General features: G+C 49.3%; 1 protein-coding gene across 1 annotated transcript in view; it reads left to right on the forward strand.

Moving 5' to 3' along the window:
* The window catches only part of POLR2A (RNA polymerase II subunit A), a 39,694-nt gene extending 30,221 nt beyond the window's left edge, over positions 1 to 9,473 (forward strand). Inside the window, exons 17-28 of the mRNA XM_030186343.1 lie at positions 831 to 936; positions 1,238 to 1,443; positions 2,151 to 2,375; positions 2,709 to 2,955; positions 3,229 to 3,329; positions 3,419 to 3,523; positions 3,635 to 3,817; positions 3,934 to 4,137; positions 4,490 to 4,676; positions 5,066 to 5,179; positions 5,294 to 5,443; positions 7,946 to 9,473. Of these exons, the coding sequence (XP_030042203.1) occupies positions 831 to 936; positions 1,238 to 1,443; positions 2,151 to 2,375; positions 2,709 to 2,955; positions 3,229 to 3,329; positions 3,419 to 3,523; positions 3,635 to 3,817; positions 3,934 to 4,137; positions 4,490 to 4,676; positions 5,066 to 5,179; positions 5,294 to 5,443; positions 7,946 to 9,144 (3,027 nt within the window). The 3' untranslated portion in view covers positions 9,145 to 9,473. The remainder of the gene's footprint in view (positions 1 to 830; positions 937 to 1,237; positions 1,444 to 2,150; positions 2,376 to 2,708; positions 2,956 to 3,228; positions 3,330 to 3,418; positions 3,524 to 3,634; positions 3,818 to 3,933; positions 4,138 to 4,489; positions 4,677 to 5,065; positions 5,180 to 5,293; positions 5,444 to 7,945) is intronic.
* Positions 9,474 to 22,425: the final 12,952 nt, after the last annotated feature.

Below are 22,425 nucleotides of genomic sequence, written 5' to 3' on the forward strand. Positions count from 1 at the left end.
TCAAATTCAGAACTAATTTCCTGAATAAGTGTTTTAGATTTTCTACAATGCATATAATTTTCAGCTGATAAAAGCTTAATCTAATCTTGCTGCTTGAAATGAAAGTAGAAAACCAACCTAAACCTCTTTATTTTTCAGTGAAGGATATGCAAAATAGATTAGAATTCCTAATTAGTCTAGATGGTACCTTGATTATAAAATGGTGAGATAAGTATGGTGACACAAATCCAAAAATAGTTTTGCAAATTAAACGGAGAAATTTGAACATAATACTTGCATATACTGGTAACCAATGGATCTTTTTATTAATAAGATGATAAACTATCCCCTTTCTTTAAAGACTAAATCGGGTGTAAAACATAGTTTTGTATAGTCTGAAGCTTTTAAAATATTTCCTTAGAACAGCCCAGATAAATGATGTTGCAATAATGTAAGAGACTCAGAACAAGGGACTGGATTAATAACTGAAAACGTTCTTAAAATATTTACACACCCGTCAAAGATTATGCAGGACAAAAAAAAATTGCCCGTCTATGGGAAGAAACTCCTGGATCAGAGGGAGGTATCCACTTAGACTTGTAAGCTGGCTGGGACAAGGATGTGTTGTCTGCAGTCTGCTGGAAGCTGCTTTGCATGTATTTGGAAAGGCAAGCTAGAAATCCAGAATTTTATATGAAATATAATTTTGAGTTAAAATACTGGCTGCAAATTAGCAGTAGCTAAGCAACTTATACACTGGAAAAGACTGCTGGGGAGGGAGGGTGCTTAATCCTCAAGTGCAGTTTCTGCTGTTTGTCTGTCCTATGTAACTGCATTTTCTCTTCACGTAGGTGGTTCTGCCCTGCAATCTGATGAGAATGATCTGGAATGCCCAGAAGATTTTTCACATTAACCCCCGAGTACCTTCTGACCTACACCCTATTAAAGTAGTGGAGGGTGAGCATTCTTCTGGATTCCTGGGCGCTACGGGGAACCGTGCATGCTTGTATGCTGTGGCAAGATCCTAGGACATTATTGAGCGACGGGAGGTTAAGTGACTTGAACGGTGGGGGGGGGGGGGGGGGGAGATTCATATGGTGGGTAGTAGAAGTTAAGCTGGGACTTAGGGCCTACAAGTGTCAAAGCTTTTTCGGCCTGAGTTTTTGTGAAATCGGTGGGAGAGGTAGGCCTGGATCCTGGCTCCGCAGGGGCACATCTTTCTATCCTTGGTTCTGAAACGCTGTCTGTCCCCACACAGGCGTAAAGGACCTGAGCAAGAAGCTGGTGATTGTGAATGGTGATGACCCACTGAGCCGGCAGGCCCAGGAGAATGCCACGCTGCTGTTCAACATCCACCTGCGCTCCACGCTTTGCAGCCGGCGCATGATTGAGGAGTTCAGGCTCAGTAACGAGGCCTTCGACTGGCTACTGGGTGAAATTGAGTCCAAGTTCAACCAGGCTATTGTAAGCATGTGTTACAATAATAACCTTTCTATTATGAGAGAGAGCAGGGAGATGCAGGGGAGGAGGTTGTATGTTTCTTTAACGTGAACAGTCGCAGCCAACCGCATTTTAGATCGTGAGTCCACGGCCTATAGTTATGTGTAAACTGCTTTGGTTGTAGTACAGGAAGGTGGTATATCAAATCCATGACCCTTTACCCTTGAAGGGTCCAGTTTAATGCAACATGTTGCTTGAAGGTGCACAAAAAAAGTGAGCCTGCTTCCCTTTAACTGGACAGCAGGATGAACAGTCCTACACGTGGGTGACATTGCCCCGTTACTGTATACTGTGTCATCTCATTGGCTAGAATAGCTTAAAAGGCTTTGCACACCTGTGACACAGCACACTAATGAGGTGATTAGGAGGGGAACGTGGAACTGCTTTATCCTGCCTTCCATGGAGACTGTTTCATTTATAAACCAATATTGCTCACAGTTAGCATGATAGGGGAAAGGAGGAGTTGGAGGGGACAGAAATTTCTAGGTAGGTACTTCTCTGAAAGAGAAGTATGGCATCAAAAATTCATTTGAGAAAAAGAAAAATGCAGTCCAGCAAGGATCGGAGAATGAATGCACGTAACCAGAAAACGAGAGTGCTTGGAATACCCGAGGTTTCTTTTATAATGCTTGTGGATCATTCTAACCCTGTCTCCCACTGTGCATCCACAGGCACACCCCGGCGAGATGGTGGGTGCGCTGGCCGCCCAGTCTTTAGGTGAGCCTGCCACCCAGATGACCCTGAACACCTTCCACTACGCTGGTGTCTCAGCTAAGAATGTCACCCTAGGAGTGCCCCGTCTGAAAGAGCTGATCAACATCTCCAAGAAACCCAAGACCCCTTCTCTAACTGTGTTCCTGCTGGGACAGTCTGCCAGAGATGCCGAACGAGCCAAGGTAAAGATGAGTGAAGACACGCAGTACCAGAGGCACTGGGGGGGGGGGGGGGGGGGGGGGGGTTGATGGATTGGACTATTTATGGGTAAAGTCCCTTTTAGACAAATTAGGCATTCCCCATTTTATTTTGTTAAATTTTTTGTTTTAAATTTTTCAAGAACAGGGTATAAAGTGACTCCAGAACGTTTTCTAGTGTTCTGTAAAATTTGCTTTGAGACAAGAGAAATCGAGAAGCTTCCTGTGGTCCCCAAAGTTAACATATGGAGATTCAAGTTACCCAAGAAACCACTTGGTGCTCGTAACTCAGCATTTTCTGTCTTTATCCCTTCGCAGGATATCCTGTGCCGACTGGAGCATACAACCTTACGAAAGGTTACTGCCAACACTGCGATCTACTATGATCCCAACCCCCAGAACACTGTAGTAGCAGAGGACCAGGAATGGGTAAATGTCTATTACGAAATGCCGGACTTTGATGTGACCCGCATCTCACCCTGGCTGCTGCGTGTAGAGCTGGATCGCAAGCATATGACTGACCGCAAGCTCACCATGGAGCAGATTGCTGAGAAAATCAATGCTGGTGAGCAAACTTGAGAGGGAATGGGGATGAGATACATGTCAGTGACCACTAGGTGGAAGCAATGCTCCATAGAAAGGAGGCCTGTATGCAGGAGATGGCAGAGTACGTTTTTTTCAAAAATTTATATCCCGCCAATCTAATCATCTTGGCGGATTAAATCAAACGTATACTTGACCCAGTGGTTGAAGGCTCTAGTCATGGGTGATGGAACGGTATCTGCATCTGTTTTAATGTTCACTGATGACCCTTTTGACACTTTCCCCTCCTCCTTAGGGTTTGGCGATGATTTGAACTGCATTTTCAATGATGACAACGCAGAAAAACTTGTCCTGCGCATCCGCATCATGAACAGTGATGAGAACAAGATGCAAGATGTGAGTAAGCACCACCACCGCTGCCACTTCCTGGCCAGTAACCACACCCAGATGCTGACCAGTTCTGTCTCTTCCATTCCCCCCCGCAGGAGGAGGAGGTTGTGGATAAGATGGACGATGACGTGTTCCTGAGGTGCATTGAATCCAACATGCTGACGGATATGACGTTGCAGGGTATAGAGCAGATCAGTAAGGTGAGGCACAGGCTCGTATTGTGGGGGAGGGATTTGAGCTCCATGCACCCCATGATCCTAACATTCTGTATCTCTCCTTCCTATCCGTCCCTCCACCCCCACGTTTCGTAGGTATACATGCACTTGCCACAGACAGACAACAAGAAGAAAATCATTATCACCGAAGATGGGGAGTTCAAGGCCCTACAGGAGTGGATTCTGGAGACAGACGGCGTCAGTCTGATGCGGGTGTTGAGTGAGAAGGACGTGGACCCCGTTCGTACCACCTCTAATGACATTGTGGAGATTTTCACAGTAAGTCATCGGTGGGAGTGGGAAAGGAGGTAGTTGCCCGACAACGTCTGCCCTTATGTTTTTCGGTTCTTTGATGCCTGAACTCGTACCTTGTTTTTTTTTTTTTTTTTTTTCAGGTGCTGGGTATTGAGGCTGTGCGGAAAGCCCTGGAACGGGAACTGTACCACGTTATCTCCTTTGACGGCTCCTATGTCAACTACCGTCACTTGGCACTGCTGTGCGACACGATGACCAGCCGTGGTCACTTGATGGCCATTACCCGTCATGGTGTGAACCGGCAGGACACAGGACCTCTCATGAAATGCTCCTTCGAGGAGACGGTATGCATTGCCTGCCATTGGCTAGTGCTGGAGAACGGGAGCTGTTCAGGAACTTGGGGGGGAGGGGAATTGGCAAATAATTTTTAATTGATGCATTAAGTCATTACAGAACTCTAAAAGATGTTGCCCTGACACTGTGGTTAACATAACCTGCAGGGTATTAATGCGGAATAGCTGAGAAGCTGTCGCATGCATCTTGGGGTTTCTGTGATCTGTAACAAAAGCCCTTCCACTCCTTCCCACCCTTTGAATGTGCTTTAATATATGTGGTTCTGGGAGAAGGGGGGGGGTTGGTGAAGAAGAGGGTGGGTGGGTGTCTTCTTTGCCCAACACTTGTCAATCCTTCCTACAGGTGGACGTGCTGATGGAGGCTGCAGCCCATGGAGATTCAGACCCCATGAAAGGTGTGTCGGAGAACATCATGTTGGGTCAATTGGCCCCTGCTGGCACAGGCTGCTTCGACTTGCTGTTAGATGCTGAGAAATGCAAATATGGCATGGAAATCCCCACCAATATCCCCGGCCTGGGAGCTGCTGGCCGTAAGTACCCACGTATTCTCTACTGGCGTGAGAGGAAACTGATGCACGTTAATTAGTCCTAGCCCATCACTGTTCACTGCTAAACATTTTACATAGCTCTGTAAGATGGACACAGCACTGTACAGATAAATACCGTCCTTTCCCAATCCAGTTGTTGATTGGAGAGGTTGCATTTGGCTACTGGGGCAGTGATTCTCTTCCGGGAAGTATTGTCCTTCAAAGAAGTGATGTGTAGAGTTTCTTTGTCTAATTTCCCTGGTCTTAAAAATAACATTTGTCTAATTGTCTCTTGCACCACTGGTGCCCATGAGAAAGATGGTCTGTTTGGCTTTGCAGCGCTGGCCTTTGGAATATGTATATATGTAATATGTTCTGTGTTCTTGTAACAGCGACCGGCATGTTTTTTGGCACGGCACCCAGCCCTATGAGTGGCATGTCCCCAGCAATGACGCCATGGAATCAAGGGGCCACACCAGCCTATGGGGCCTGGTCCCCCAGCATTGGTGAGTAATGTCCATAAGTCCTTAAAGACTACGGAGAAGAGAGGCTTGCAAATACAGATCGGCAGTGCTCCATAATGACAAGTGTAACTGGAATCTCGTGTTTGCTTTCCACAGGTAGTGGAATGACTCCTGGAGCTGCTGGGTTTTCTCCCAGTGCTGCCTCTGACGCTAGTGGATTCAGCCCTGGTTATTCCCCAGCCTGGTCACCCACCCCTGGCTCCCCAGGCTCTCCAGGACCATCCAGTCCTTACATCCCTTCTCCTGGTAAGTTCATCTCTGGGTTTCCACTAGCTCAGGCATATGGGGTACTTGAGCTCATTGTAGGTTTAGGTTTAGCCCCAGTTTAAAGGTGAATTGGCCCTGTCTACAGATTATATAAGCACATTTCTAGAGCCTCTGAAGTTTTATTACACACTCCCTTAAGTGGCATCGTGTAGGCCTTCAGACTATTGAGGATGTGGTGAATGCAGAAGGTGAAATGCTGGCAGCAATCAGTACCTTAAATATTATTATCGACTACCCGGGTGAACCTAGCGCAAAGCTGGAAATCCCCGTTGGTTCCTCCAATGGGTGAGATGGATAACTAAGCTCAGATAAATTTGTGAAATGGAGAGATTGACGGCTCTGAAGAGAAAAACACTGCCTAAATGGCAGAGAATCTGGGACCCCTTTTTGAATAAGTGTTTGGAATAAAGAGAAGAATGTATTGGATGGCAGACTGGGAGGACGGAAGGGAGGGTGGGAGGGAGGTGAAGAGTTCGATAAGGGGAGGGGAGGGGATTAGGATTAATAGAAGGGGAATGTTAATATATAAAACTAAATATGTTTGAAGTATACTAAGTTCTGGACATGCTATTGTTATATGGTTGGCTGAACTGTTTGGTACACAATCTCCATTGGATCTGAGGGGGAAGCAGAACTATATAATCTAGTTGTACTATGCTGAGATGTGTAATGTTTGTTTGATTAACAATGTTCAATAAAGACTTCTATAAATATATTATTATCGACTAGATACAAGGGGCACGCAGGTGGTGCTTTCAATATCTGGACTGCATAAAATCCTCTTGGAGCTAAATAGCAATGACAGACCTAGGAAAGCGCAGGTTAAATGGGAGAAACTTGGGGTGGGGGGGAAGAGAGGGTCCACAAATTATTAAGCTCATAGAGTCCCAGAGCTTATGCCGAATGCAGACTTGAGGGAATGTCAGTATAGGGTGGCATACAGAGCTTGTTTTCTATCAAGTACAAGGCCCATCTAGTGGGGTGAGTGCCTGCTGCGGGGTCCCTAAAGGGGAAGGAGGGGATCCGTTTCATACGTTTGGGATTTTCCCCAAGACTTGGTGCTTCTGGCAAGCAGTTTTGCAGTACCTGGGCATGCTAGTGGGACAGCAACCGGCTCTGGATCCAAAAGGGGTACATAGAATAGCCATACGGGATCAGACTGGTCCATCTAGCCTGGGAAGGCGGTAGAACGAGAGGACAGGAAATGAGATTGAAGGGGGGCAGACTCAGGAAAGATGTCAGGAAGTATTTCTTCACAGAGAGGGTGGTGAACGCTTGGAATGCCCTCCCGCAGGAGGTGGTGGACATGAAAACGGTAACGGAGTTCAAACATGCGTGGGATAGGCATAAAGGAATCCTGTGCAGAAGGAATGGATCCACAGAAGCTTAGCTGAAATTGGGTGGCGGGGGGAAGAGGGGTTGGTGGTTGAGAGGCTAGGATAGGGGAGGGCAGACTTATACGGGGTCTGTGCCGGAGCCGGTGATGGGAGGCGGGACTGGTGGTTGGGAGGCGGGAAATACTGCTGGACAGACTTATACGGTCTGTGCCCTGAAAAAGACAGGTACAAATCAAGGTAAGGTATACACATATGAGTTTATCGTGGGCAGACTAGATGGACCATGCTGGTCTTTTTCTGCCGTCATCTACTATGTTACTATGTTAGTATCCTGCTGCCAAAAGTGGCCAATCGGGCCACAAGTACCTGGCAGAATCCCAAAGAGTAATAACCAGAAAACTGAGAAGTCCAAACCAAAATTATGTGCACATATATCTGACTACAGGGTTTGAACAAGAAGAGATCATAAAAATGACCTACCATTTTAGGATGGAGGAAACGACCTCAGTAGTGACCAGCCTACCTTCTTAAAACTGCTAATAAAGGGGGGAAAAAATCTCCTTGGGTGGGGTACAGGTGGAACTTGGGCTGGACTGTACCTGTTGGCTTCTTGTGCTGCTTCAGAGGTTTGGGGGGGGGGGGGGGGGGAGAGGAGGGGTGCTGCATTGAGCCTGCTTCTATGCATTTGATCAAGCAGTCCTTCAGGTATTTTTAGTTCAGAGATTACCTTCCACGCAGAAAGTGCCATGTGTTTTACATAAGGCACAAAGACTCTGCCGTCGACCGAGTAACTGTTAGCTGCTCTGCGTGGCTGATTGATCCTGCTTTATTGATGGAGAAAGCGCTCTTGCTTACCTGTAACGTTCCCTAAAGTGTTAATGGCTGGGAGGGAGTGGAGGTGCGTCAATTTACAGACCCCATAATTTTATGTTTTTTCTGAGCGTGCCCATACCAGTGCTGTTGGGGTGATGTCACCTACACATATGATTTATCCTGTCTATGGCAAACCCCCTGTTGCTGGTAAATTAGCTTTCTTTTCTGCTGCTGCTAGACACACTTTGTGCTTATGCTGTGCCTAGAGAAACTTTTAGAAGGGAAAGTGAGTGGTGTCGTTTTTAAAATGTTTCTTTTTCTTTTCCACTAGGTGGTGCTATGTCTCCAAGTTACTCCCCAACTTCCCCAGCCTATGAACCCAGATCTCCTGGCGGGTACACACCCCAGAGCCCCAGCTATTCCCCTACCTCGCCATCCTACAGCCCTACATCGCCTTCATATTCTCCCACCAGCCCTAACTACAGTCCCACCAGTCCCAGCTACTCTCCCACTTCTCCCAGCTACTCACCTACCAGTCCTTCATACAGCCCCACCTCCCCCAGCTACTCTCCTACCAGCCCCAGTTACTCCCCCACCTCCCCCAGCTATTCTCCCACTAGCCCTTCATATAGCCCTACATCACCCAGCTACTCTCCCACCAGCCCTTCCTATAGCCCCACCTCCCCCAGCTATTCTCCCACCAGCCCTTCCTACAGCCCCACCTCCCCCAGCTACTCTCCCACCAGCCCTTCCTACAGCCCCACCTCCCCCAGCTACTCTCCTACATCTCCATCTTATTCTCCCACCTCGCCCAACTATACACCCACCTCGCCCAACTACAGCCCCACCTCACCAAGCTACAGCCCCACATCTCCCTCCTACTCCCCCACTTCGCCCAACTATACCCCTACTTCGCCCAACTACAGCCCCACCTCCCCAAGCTACAGCCCCACTTCTCCCAGCTATAGCCCTACTTCCCCCAGTTACTCTCCTTCCAGTCCTCGCTACACACCACAGTCGCCCACTTACACCCCCAGCTCTCCCAGCTACTCGCCAAGCAGCCCAAGCTACTCACCCAGCAGCCCCAAATACACCCCAACCAGTCCCTCTTACAGCCCCAGCTCGCCAGAATATACTCCCACCAGCCCCAAGTATTCCCCAACATCTCCCAAATACTCCCCTACATCTCCCAAGTACTCCCCTACTTCCCCCAAGTACTCCCCAACATCTCCCAAGTACTCGCCCACCTCCCCAACCTACTCTCCAACAACTCCAAAATACTCGCCCACCAGCCCTACCTATTCTCCCACCTCTCCCGTTTACACACCCACCTCTCCCAAATACTCCCCGACCTCCCCCACCTACTCTCCCAGCTCGCCAAAGTACTCGCCAACATCTCCCACCTACTCTCCCACCAGCCCCAAGGGCTCTACGTACTCTCCCACCTCGCCTGGCTACAGCCCTACCTCCCCCACCTACAGCCTCACCAGCCCAGCCATCAGCCCCGACGACAGCGACGACGAGAATTAGAGCCGGCGGCAGCATGGAAAGCTTGGGCAGTGAAGACCTAACGCCGTACCTTTCTTCAGATGCCCTAGAAACGCTTCCCGACTCCTTAAGATATATCGACACTGGCCGCGCTCTCGCAAGGACCCGCTGCTGTTCAAAACGGGGTTAAAGGACTTTTCCAAGACTATTCCCAGCATCCCTGTCTGCATCACGGTTCATCTAGAGAGGGGGGGTGGGGCAACGTTCTGTCTGTGTTAAACATGTGTAGGAATTTCTTGCTGACCCTGTTTCTTTTCCTGTAAATATTTGTATTTTATTAGAGGGAAGTAGGATTATTATCCTCAAGGACAGACTGAAAACCATCAATCTGAAACTTGTACCAGAGCCTGGAGCTGGCGTTAGGAATGTTAGTCAGAACTCTGTGCAGCTGTGATTAGTGAATTGTGGGATGGGGATTGTATTTTAAAATGGGGGAGGAGGGGGAGTGGGATGTAATTCACTTTAATTGCATAACGTTTGTTTTATGGGTTGGTAAAACGATCACTTGCGGGACCGGGGACCTCAAATGTCACACTTTTTTTTGCAGCAGAGGGCCCCGGAGAATCCACCACTGCTTCGCACACCCTTGCAGGGTGGTTTAAGCAGTTTGCTTGACTCTTTCTGGTATTGTGTTGAAAAAAACACAGTGTAAAAATACAGAGATAAAAATATTAGAAAAATTTCTAATAAGGTATATATGTAAAAGCATTTTAAGGTAAGAATGAATATTGTATATTCATACTTCTGTTTTTTTTTTTTTTTTGTGGGTTTAGAGGGGTTGTGTTTTTTGTTAGTGAACCATAGTTTAAAGACCAGAAGCCAGATGAAGGCAGTATTTCTGCCTTATTTTGAGTGGGGAGGTGGGTGGGGGGGGGAGGTAAAAAGTGTTTCTCAATGCCCCGTGTTTCAGTAGAGGAGAAAGTAGAATGGTGAAAACTTGCACGGCAGGAACGTCCTACGTCCTGTTCTGCAGTGCCTAGAGGCCAGGATAAGTCAGTGTGAGCGTGATAGCTTTTGGGGGAGGAGGGAGGAATACCACACCTGTGGCTCCCCCAGCTCTGATCCGCTCTTACACTTCCATTTTAAGTGTATATTCTACTGCAGAGAGAATCTGATCTAAGAAGCTCAATGTGTGTTCAGTGAATATTTGGAAGCATTTTTGGCAGTCACTTCATTGCATCTGTCAGCAGTGTTGGAACACAGCCTGAGCTCTTCATTCTTTTGTCACTCTGCAGTATGGAACATGTAAACTAAGGCAAGTTTGTTTTTCTTTCTCTGTTGTAAACTACTGTGAAAACACTTTGATGTCGGTTTATCTTTCTAATTCCTTTTTTTTTTTTTTCATGCATTCAACATGTTGGGAGTTTTTGAAGGGGGAAAATAACTTGGTGGGTTTTTTTTCTTTGAAAACATGTTAAATAAAAATTTTTCTAATTTTGAGGAAACTGTCTCTTGTCTTTTTTTTTAGACAAACAGGAATGGAAATTGTTTTTGTAAGAGACTGATGCAGGTCTTTTATGCAGAGGACTAGTCTCACAGGTGCCGTGTCCCCTTTACACCCTTCTTTTGGAGAGGTCAGGCATCCCTTACACCTTCATGCAAGGAAGGGGTGGGGCATCCTTTACAAAGTCGTGGGTGGTATAGTGGAAAGATGGCTTTGTACACTTTTGAATGGTCATTTGTTTGGCCGAGTGTTTATTTCTCTTGACTCTACAGTCCATCAAATCGGTTTACAGTTAAAAATGATCAGAAACGGAAGGGAAGTCCAATAACGTTGCCAGAAAAGCATGAAGACAGGAGAAAATACTAGTATAGGACTGGTTTGCTGGTCATGTACAACCACAACGCCTTAACCAGTAGCTCTTGCTATGGGGGGGGGGGGGGGGAAGAACAAAAGAAGGTTTTAGACTTTCCCTAGACCGTTTCTAACAGTTCAGCTCTAAGGGAAGAAGGAAGCATGTTCCTCAGAAAAAGGCATAATGAAGAAAGCACATTGCCTTGTGAACTCCAGTTAAGCATGTGGTCCAGCCAGTAGAACAAACTGATTAATCATAAAGAGAGCGGAGAATTAAAGCAGAAATGTGTAGGATAATTACAGAAGACAAGAGGGGAACCCCTGTGTGCAAGACCTTAGGCGCCAAGACTAGAATTATGAATTGTACTGGGAAACCAGTGATGCTTAAAAGAGTAACGTGATCAGACTCGGCATGACTGGCTCCCACTTAAGGAACGCATTACTTTTAAGGTATGCACATTAGTCCACAAAATTATCCACGGTGAAGCTCCAGCCTACATGTCCGACTTAATAGACCTACCACACAGGAACACTAAAAGATCGTCTCGAACTTTTTCTTAACCTCCACTTCCCTAATTGCAAAGGCATAAAATACAAGGCGCTGCACGCATCAACCTTTTCTTACTTAAGCACGCAATTCTGGAATATACTACCACGCAACTTGAAAACAATCTACGAACTAACCAACTTCCGCAAACTACTGAAGACTCATCTCTTCGATAAAATTTACTGTAAGGAGCAATACACATGAAGTCCACACTCACTATTCCAGAAATACACCAACACATTCTTTTCTGAACTCTCATCCCCTGTAATCTCATCACACTTAAACCTTCACTCACAGAAAATGTTATACCGAATGTTCTTTTGCTAAGGTTCTATCACCCTACCAATTTCCCGTTGTCTCTTTCCATTGATCCATTGTTCTTTTCCTTGTCCTATTCCCTAACGATACCTTGACTTTGTCTCGCTTAACTTCTCACAATGTAATCCATAACTGATTGTAACAAATTGTATTTCCATTATTTACAATGTATTGTAAGCCACACTGAGCCCGCAAAGAGATGGGAAAATGTGGGATACAAATGCAATAAAATAAATGACGTAGCAGACTCATGGCTGTGTTTTTTTTGGATGGCCTGGAGACGTTTGATCTCCAAGGAGTTGACACCAGCATAAACAGTATTGTAGTGGTTGAGACTTGAAGTTGGGCTGCATTGTTGAGAGAGAGCTCTGGAGGGCACAGAAGTGTTGCAAACTGCAAAAAAAAAAAAAAAAAAAAAACAGGCTTTTGCAACTGATACCAGCTGAGGAACAAAAGAGTTTAATCAATAATGAAACCTGAACATCTGAGTTTACTAAAGCGATAAGAGTTAAGGACAGAAGGGGTGAGAGAGTAACGATGTGGTCTGCCAGTAAGCCATGAGGGATTTACGCCTGGCAAGTTATCATGAAACTGACGCAACTAGGCAGCGTTACAATTGGGTCAGATTAGGGCTGAGTGGGTTGGTCTTTGCTTCCGATCATCCTCTTAGAAAAAGGTGTTTCATCCCCCAGATCTTGTATGATAGTAGTGAAAGGGTTGAGAAAGATGTTGAACATGAAAGAGACCAACACCAGATGTCTAAGGAACACCCCAGGTAAGAGAATGTGGTGATGAGGATACAGAGCCAGAGAACTGTAAAAGAGCAACCTTGGAAGAATAAGGAAAACCATTGAAGAAGAACTGGGCCTAGAAAGCAAGATGGTGTGGTCTACGAGATGAAAAGCTATTGGTAAGGCCACCCATCCTCTAGCATACTACCGACTTTAGTCAAGCTGGATTGGTGGGGATGGAGACCCCCCCAGAGTGCTCGACAAGGACAGGAAGCTGGGAGAGAACCAAATTTTCAGTCAGCTTGAATAGGCACTGGCAGATCAAGTTGGAAAGCAACCTGTAATGAAAGATGAGGGAGAGGTCCAGAGGCTTTTTTTAAAATTTGAAATCGGTTTGTTGAAAACTGGTATAAATGACACATACAAGATCTGCACGATTTGTGCATAAAATCATTTACGGAGATGCCCCAGCCTACATGTTAGACCTCGTGGGCCTACCTCCCAGAAATGCTAAAAGATCTGCCCGCCCCCAGCTGTAAAGGATTAAAATACAGACTAAGACATGCATCCAGGTTTTCCTACATGAGCACGCAGCTGTGGAAAGCACTACCAACAAACTTGAAAATAATCAACGAAATAACTAACTTTCGCAAATCTCTGAAAACCTATCTCTTCAATAAGGCCTACCACAAGAATCCCTAGCTTAATCAAAACACTTCAACACCCTACCCATACTCGGAAAGGCCTCTCGCTATAACTGATGCTTAGCTCTCTTCTTTCAGCCTCCATCTTGTTGTAACACCAATTGTATCTTTTACCCTGGAATGGCGTTGCCATAACAGGTCTCTGTAAGCCACATTAAGCCTGCAAATAGGTGGGAAAATGTGGGATACAAGAGTTCTCTTGCAGTATGCCTTCTAAACCTTTTTGCATTTTTAACACTCTCCCATTGGGGGTTTTTTTTTTTTTTGGTAAGCTGGGAACTTGGATCCTTATAGCCTTCCCCCCTCCCTTTATTCGCCTTCCTTCCCCCTCCCATCCCTAAGTAACACAAGGTCAGACAGTGGCCAAAGGTCACTCTGCCAACCCAGATCCCAAACCAACAAAATCAGTTTTTGACATTTAGGTCAAGCTCTACAGTTTATGCCTCCATTATCAATAAGAAGGTGGTTCATCCTGCACCCAATGCATGAGTGTTCTTGGGTTGGGTTTTTTTTTTTAAGATGGGACATATGGGAGTCTCCTTCCATGTAATAGAAACCATCCCAGAGGATATGCTATGTTTAATGGAGAGTGCCAGGAGAGGTGAGGTCTAGGAAAGATTTGTGAAGAGAGAGGATCCAGTGTACAAGTTGTACATCCAGTACTTGTAATAACCTTGGACAGTGTTGTGCTTCTATATCAAGAAGATATCTGGGTGATGGATGGGACAGTGACCATGAGATGGGGCCTCAGAAGAATGTGTCAACCAGGGCCCAGCCAACAGCTGTGTGTGGGGGGTGGGGAACCTTGCTGTAAGAAAATGATGCAGGTCCTGGATTTTGGAAATACTGAGCAAGGTCCTTGGCAGTTGCTTATGAGTCAATAGCTGTGAGTTTTGCCAGTACAGGAAAGTGTCAGTTAACAGACTCAATTACTATATACTATTACTATATATATTATTAGATTGTAAGCTCTTTGAGCAGGGACTGTCTTTCTTCTATGTTTGTGCAGCGCTGCGTATGCCTTGTAGCGCTATAGAAATGCTAAATAGTAGTAGTAGTACTATATGTCAGTGTAACAATGCAGTTTACAATCTTTGAAAAGAGGCAGATTTAGAAATTCAGATTTTAAGAAATCTCAGTGCTTCTGAGGCCTGTGTGGGAATAAGTATTGTATCCCCTCTAGTAAGGGAGATGCAGGGTTTTAATTTGTAGATGTTATCAACGGAGATAAATAAAACATGGAAAAGAAAATAAGATGATACCTTTTTTTTATTGGCCATAACTTAATTTTATTTGTTGCATTTGTATCCCACATTTTCCCACCTCCTTGCAGGTGGGAAAATGTGGGATACATTTCTTGAGTAGCCCTTTTTTGTCAGATCGGAAGTACGCAAATGTTGGTAGATGACAGTATATATAACTGAAACATCAAAGCATTTCAGTGACAGTCTAACAGGATGGGAGGGGGTGGATAGGTGAGAGGAGGATGACAAACAAAGCAGTACATTTTTAGGGTTTATAATGGGCTTGAAAACCCAGATCTTTAAGTCCTGTCTGGTGGGTGTCAAAATATTTAATCATTCTGACTTCAAAGGTCTTACGCTCCTGTACTGTTTCAAAGTTACCTTTCAGGATTCTTACTATGAAATCACTGGTACAGTGTTCTGGTTTTGTAAAGTGCTGCCCCACAGGTGTGACATCCTGGTTGGCACTGGCATTTTTCATATGATGTCTATGTAAATTAAATCTTGTCTTTAGCATCTGGCACGTTTCTCCAATATAGCACCCTTCGTCACATTTTTTATACTGAATGATGTAAACCACATTGGAAGATGAGCATGTAAAGGATTCCCTTATGTTGAATATTTTTCCTTTGTGAATGACTGTGGGGTCCTGTGAAATGTTTTGGCATAGCTTGCAGCTGGATATATTGAAGTATATTTCTTTTTGTAGGTGAAAAGAAAGTGGAAGGGGGGGGGGGGGCAAGAGAAGGGAGGCTGAATTAGGAAGCAGCCTGCCTGGAAAGGAGGGCTGGAGCTGAGTATCCCTGCTGCTCTGGAGTCTGAAAAGCAGTGGTGGACCTGCATTCCAGAATGTTCCCCCCCCCCTCCCCCAGAAATTAAGCCCTGGGCCGATGTCTCTTGTGGCATGCTTGGGTGTCACTGTCACACAGCAAGCAGTGGGAGATGGTATGGAAAAGGAGAAAGCAGAAGAATGAAGATGGGGGGGGGGGGGGGTTAGGTAATCTGCAATGTTTGCATTTAGACACAGCATCTGGGAAGACATTTTGAAGGGTAGATATGCTTAGATCATGATCAGTGGGAATGATAGAGATTTGGCTACAACATCAGTTACAGGGGGAGGTGCCTTCTCGCTCACAGATGGGGCAATTGCTCTTAAATTAGATAATTAACAGGAAGTGTGTCTGCCGTTGCATTTCCACCCTCAACTAGAGGATCAACAGACACAGTGTGGGGGAGGGGGGGACAGGGAGGATTCAGAGTGGATCAGCTTTCAATACCAGAGGCCAAAATCACAAAAGGGCTTCACCATGATACAGAGGTTCAAATATTTGAAAGGTATTAATCTGCAAACGAACCTTTTCCGGAGATGCGAAGGCGGTAGAACGAGAGGACATGAAATGAGATTGAAGGGGACCAGACTGAAGAAAAATGTCAGGAAGTATTTTTTCACGGAGAGAGTAGTGGATGCTTGGAGAATTCCTTTATTAAATAAAACGGAAAAACCAATATTCAAGACATTACATCATGCCGTTGTAAAACCAGCCCCACTACACTTTTATACAAAAAATACAAACCCGATAAAACCCGTCCCCCCCCCAAATCCCCCCCACACCATACATTCAAATCAACTTCAAGCGTACATGCTTCCACCAAACCCCAAAATTAAGTACCCCCCCTCCACCTTTTCCCAGCGTGCCAATTCCTGGACGGCTCGGACAACGTCCCAGGAAACCTGCTCAGCCGACCTGCACTCCTGGCGCATAGACACCCCGCATCGGGCCACCCACAGGCAGTACCTGATAATCACTGATATGAGGAAGGCGGTACCTGGCTCCAGCCGCCCCGTCCCCTGCTGCCTCCCGTACACCCAGTCTGCATAGGTGTAGGACGTGAAGCTGGGGATGGCCAACAAGGCGGCCACTCTTCCACAAACTGCTCTGGAGAATGGACACTCCATAAGGAAGTGGTCCATCGTCTCCAGCTGACCAGCACACTCACCCCTCGGGCAGTTTCGGTCCTGCATGCTTCGGTGCATATTTGCCCTAACATATAATTTACCGTGAAGGGACAGCCAGGCAATGTCCCTGTACTTGTTCGGGAGTCGTCTAGATGAAATAAAGCCCAGGCCCTGCCTCAGCACGGGCCCTGGAGCATCCCTAAGAGTCAGGGGAGATGAGAAATGCTGGGAGCGAACCCGCTCCACCCAGCTCTCCCTCTGCCCCGCCCTTATTTCCTCCCATGTAATGTCCCACAACCGGACCAGCTTTACTAAGGATTTGTAGTAGCCTACCCCCTCTGGGAAACCCTTCCGCAACCTCCCCACCTTCCCCCCTCCCCACCAAGGGCCCCAAAATCCCTCCCACCACTGCACAACACTTTGTGCCCACCCTGGGGCCTCCGACCCTCCCCCCCGCCCAAGGTTAAACTGGATGAACAGAGAGGAGAATAGCAAGACAGGGTTTACCATCCCCACCCCCCCTTCCTCCCGCGACCGGTAAGTAATATTGCGTTTTACCGGGTTCATCCTGTTGCCCCACAAAAGTTGAAAAAACACGCTGTACAATGAAGTGAAACAGCATTCCGGCAAAAGGCAGATGTAACTCAAGAAGAGAAACATGGGGACTATCTGGGTCTTCAACAACCGGACCCTGTCTGCCATGGACATCCGCCACCCCTTCCAACGATCCACCTTTTCCCTTGCCTCCGATATCTTTTGCTCCCAACTCTCCCGCCCGTAATCCCCCCCCCCAAAATACACTCCCAACACCCGCATTCTTTCAATCCCTGCAGGAAACCCGCCCCCTAGGTTAAATCGCCGTTCCTCTGGACCCACCCACAAGCTAGTACACTTACCCAGGTTTACCCGTGACCCCGATGCCTTGGAATATTCTTCAAGGGTCTCCCGCAGCATCCTCCCCTCCCTCTGGTCTGCCACCCAAACGGTGACATCGTCTGCATAAGCGATGACTCTCAATACGTTCCCTTTGCCAACCTCTACCCCTCTGAGCCCTCCCTCCCCCCCTCCTTCTAGCCTCCGCACCAGGGGATCTATGGCAAAAGCGTACAGCAGGGGGCTCAATGGGCACCCCTGCCGTACCCCTGCCGTGACCCCCACCTCCACCCCCCTCCATCCATTCACCAGGGGAAAAAATCGCGCCCCAGCATACAACAGTTGCAGTTGTGCGATCCACTCCCCCGGGAAGCCATAGTGATCCAGGACCTTCCACAAGAACTCCCACTGCACTCGGTCGAAAGCCTTGTCCTGGTCCAAGGCCACGACCAACCTACCATCTCCCACCCGGCTATGTTCCAAGCCCTCCCTCACCCAGGCTACTGCCTCCAGCACCCCCCTTCCCGGGACCCCACACCTCTGCGGGACTGCTAGCACTTCACCGGAGACCTTCCTCATGCGAGCATGAATCATGTGGGCGAAGATCTTCCGGTCGCTGTTCAATAGTGCTATTGGTCGCCAGTTCGCCACGTCTTGAGGGTCCTTGCCTTTGCTAAGGAGGACCAATGCTGATCCTCCCATAGACTCCGGCAAGGATCCTCCTGTTCGCGCCTCCTCCCAGAGTTCCAGCAAGAGCGGCGCCAGCTGGTCCCTGAACCGTTGGTAAAACTCCGCCGGAAGTCCATCCGGCCCCGGCGCTGTTCTGCGCCGCAAGGCCCCAATGGCCTCCTCCACCTCACCCAGCGTCCACGGCTGCGTTAAGACCTGAAGATGGGGCCCCCAGTTACCCACCCCCGGGGTCCCCTCAATATATCTTCCCATGGCCTCTGTCCCCAACTGTAGGTCCGAGAAAACCCGCCCAAAATGCGTCCCCACCACCCGCAAAATACCTTCCCTGGATTCTTGGAGCACCCCCCCCCTCATCCCTAAACCCCACCACCACCCTCCTCTCCCTTCGTTCCTTGCAGCAGTCATACGGGTCCGGACCAAGCAGCTTCCCGAAGTCCCGCTCGTAGACGAGGGAAGAGTAGCGGTTGTACTGTACTCTTTCAACCTCCTGCTGCAGTACCTCAATATCCTCCTTCCTCCCCCCCCGGGAAATTAGATTATCCCGTCGCTTTCTCAGGGCGATCCCCAACCGGGTGGCCTCCCTTCCCTCCCGCCTTGCCTGACGGAGAAAAAACCCTCTGGTGCGGTGTTTCAGTACTTCCCACCAGTCCCTGAGGGAAGGGAAGACACCCTGAATGGACACCTGGTCTGCTAGGAATTCCAGGTACTCCTGGTGCAACACCCCCTCCTTCAACCATTTGAGATTCAATCTCCACAACCCTTTCCCTAGCTTGCACGCCCCCCCCCCCCCCCAACTCTATCATCACCATCCTGTGGTCAGAGAAATCTACTTCCACCACCCTAGGTGCCTGCCTACATGCCCCTTCCCGAACTATAAACCGGTCAATTCTGCTCCTACAGGTGCCCCGTGAAAAGGTGAAACCCTGATTCCCACCACCAAGTGCAATATGTACATCCACCAGCCCTGCTCCTTTCATAATCCCCGCTAGTCGAACCCCATCATAACGTACTTGTGGTGCCCGCCCCCCACTATCCTCTTTCCGTAAGATAGTGTTGAAGTCTCCTCCCCACACCAACTGCCTTGAAGTGTATAGGTAAGGCTTAATTTTGTTGAACAATGCAGACCTTCCCTGTTTGCTTTGCACATTAATCACCCGCAAGGCCACCCCCCGCAATATTACGTCCAACACCAAACACCTACCAATACCCAGCTCCACCACCCTCTGAATCTCTACTTTATTGGTTTTAAAGAGGATGCCTATCCCCCCATACCTCTCCCCGGCCAGACCCCAGATAGAGGGTCCCCATCTCCAGGCCCTCTTTGCCCGCCGGATGTCCTCCAGCGTCTGCAACCGGGTCTCCTGGAGGAGGAAACAGTCCGCCTCCACAGCAGAGAGGCCATCAAATGCCAAGCTTCTTGCCCTCTGGGAGGCGACACTAGCCACATTAAGTGTGGCGAACACCAATAGCAGTCCCGCCATCAGTCCTCGCTACCACACCCCCCGCCTTCCTGGCTGCCTTCCCTTCTCTCCACACCATCATCCGTGGTCCCTTCCCCTCCACCCTCTTCTTCCTCCTCCGCCCAATCCCGGACCCCTAGCTTAAACATCCCTTCCCCCACCCTTGCTTTCTTCCTCCCTATCTTCTTTTTGTCTTCACCCACCTCCCTCCCTCCCTGGGGATCATCAACCGACCTGCCCCCCTCCTCTCCTCCCTCTTCCACCCCTACTACCTCCTCTTCTTCCACCCTTCCCATCAATCCCGCCTCCGACCCTTCCTTCCTCCCCTCACGGGCCTGCATTACTACATCCTTTCTTACCTTCCTTTCCTCTCCCGCCCTCCCTGCATCAGCTGTCACCTCCCCCGATCCACCCACCTCCCCCCCTACCCTTCCCCCCTCTTTGTCCCTCAAAACCCTCTCCCCCCGTTTCTCTTTCCTCTTACCCGCTGTTCCCCTCACTCCTTCTCCCCTACCTCCCAACCCGTCCTGCCGGCTACCCCCATCCTCTACCTCCTCACCAGCCAGTTCCTCAACCCCTCCCTCCTCTTCCAAACCCCTGAATCTATTCCCTACTTCTATCCCCATTCCCACCCCCCTTCCCCCCTTTCCTCTTCGCTGTTTCTTGGACACCCGCGTCCAGCCCTCATCCTCCCCTTCCTGCCGCTTCCGACCCTCCCCCAAGCCCCCCCCCTCTACCTGTCCCTGTCCTTCCCTGGACCCTTTCCCCCCCGCCCCGGGAACCTGATCATGGTCTGCTTCCCCTCCCCCCTCCCCCTGACCTGAACCATCCCTATCTATCTCCTCCTCACCCCCATTATGGGAGGCCCAAGGGCAGGCTCGAAATGCATGCCCCAGACCCCCACACAGGTTGCACCGAATAGACATACAGGACTCCGTGGGATGCTCCTTAGACCCGCACTTTCCACACTGCACAACCAGGCATGACATACTAAAATGTCTAAACGACCCGCACTTGTGACACTGCCGTGGCTGCCCCTTATAAAAGCAGAGAATCCGATCCCTGCCGATGAACGCCGAGGAGGGAATGTGCTGGGTGACATGCCCTGCCTGCCTCAGCCTAACCTGCGCACCCCAACCTCCAGCCCACACCCTACTGGGGTCCGGGAGTTTGGACAAGGGGGTACGCAATTCTGCGTACCGTTGTAGCCAGAAGGCCAGGTCCGCCCCTGATAGAGACTCATTTCGAACCAGAAGGGTTACCTGCACCAGGTCGGGTCTGCTAATCGGTACGGCCCGGTAGTTCTTCCAGTCCCCTCTCCCCCGTACCCCTTCGTATCTCTCCCAGAAGACCTCCATGCAGGGGCGTATCTGGAATCCGGCGGTAGGGGGGGCCAGAGCCAGAGAGGGGGGGCACATTTTTGCCTCCCTCCCCCCCCCCCCCGCCGCCGCCTCTCTCCACCCCCTCCCCGCCGTCAACCCTCCCCCGCTGCTTACTTTTGCTGGCGCCGAGGTCCCGACCCGCAATCTCCGTTTTTCGTCTTCCTCCGTGGCCATGCTTCCAGGAAGTAACGCTGCAGTGCTGATTCGTTGACTCCAGTTCGACGTCTGACGTCAGACGCCGAACTGGATTCAACGAATCAGCACTGCAGCGTTACTTCCTGGAAGCATGGCCACGGAGGAAGACGAAAAAACGGAGATTGCGGGTCGGACCTCGGCGCCAGCAAAAGTAAGCAGCGGGGGAGGGTTGACGGCGGGGAGGGGGGCCAGGGCGAAATCTGCGGGGGCCCAGGCCCCTGTGGCCCCACGCAGATACGCCCCTGCCTCCATGCCTCGCTGGGTTAGAAAGCTGATATCGTATTCTGGTATATTCACCGGATGAATACAGGCATAGAGGTCCTCTGGGAGGAATCCTAGACCAAGGACCAATCTCAGGACTGCATCCCTGCTTGGCATCCCCCCCTCCCCCACCCATTTCAATTGTACCACATTCCTCCTTTTGGGAACCTGGCCTCCCCCCCACCCCCCTCCCCATCCTTCCCCACTGCCCCCTACCCCCCTAGTTCCCCTGCGCCCGCCTCCTTCACCCACCACCTCCGCAAAGGACGGACCCCCCCCCCCCCCGCCCCCCCCCTTCTCCAGCGCGGGGACCCCCCCGCTCCTGATGCATCATATCCTCCTTCTCTAGCCTTCCCCGTTTCTCAGCCTCCCTCCCTATCCCTCCCCCCAACATGCCTTGTACCCCTTCAACCAGCAAACCTTGGTCCCCTGCACCCCTCACCCCCCGAGCACTCGTATCCCCTGCAGTCACAGTGTCCATCAGTTCAATGCCTCCTGCAACAGAAACCCTGCCTGTCTCCCCATCGATTTGGTCCGTATGAACTTTGAGAGCAGGTTCCCCTATATAACCGGTCCCCTCCCGGTGCCCCTGCCCCCCTCCCGTCAAATCAACCCCTCCCCCCAGAACCAACCACCCCGCTGTCTGGCCGGAATCAGAATCCCCAGTACCACCAGTTACGTTTACTTCTGGTGCGCATGGCAAGGCAAGTACCCCTCCCTCCCGCCCAAAACCTGCTCTCTGGACCGGGTCCCTTTTTTCTCCAACGTTCTGCTCCGTCGGATCCTCCAGCCCCGCTGTTTCGCCAAGCGGATGAGGCTTCCCACACTCCAGAAGTGCCTGCCCTCTCACACATGGGGAATCTTCTGGCGCTGCAGCTATTTCACCTGCCAGCATTTGTAGCTGTTCTGCAGTCTTTCCTGCTCCCACAGCCCGATTGGCTGGAGCCTCTGCTGCCAGGCCGGTTTGTTGCAAACACTCCTGATCCTCCTGTGCTTTCTTCATTGAGAACCCCTCCTTTTCACCTGCTGTTTGTCCAGCTGCAGCACTCTCTGTCACCAGGTTTTCCTCTGCTAAAACCTCAGCATTCTCAGTCTTTGGCAGTGCT

Source organism: Microcaecilia unicolor, chromosome 14, assembly GCF_901765095.1.
Source record: "Microcaecilia unicolor chromosome 14, aMicUni1.1, whole genome shotgun sequence".
Taxonomy (NCBI): domain Eukaryota; kingdom Metazoa; phylum Chordata; class Amphibia; order Gymnophiona; family Siphonopidae; genus Microcaecilia; species Microcaecilia unicolor.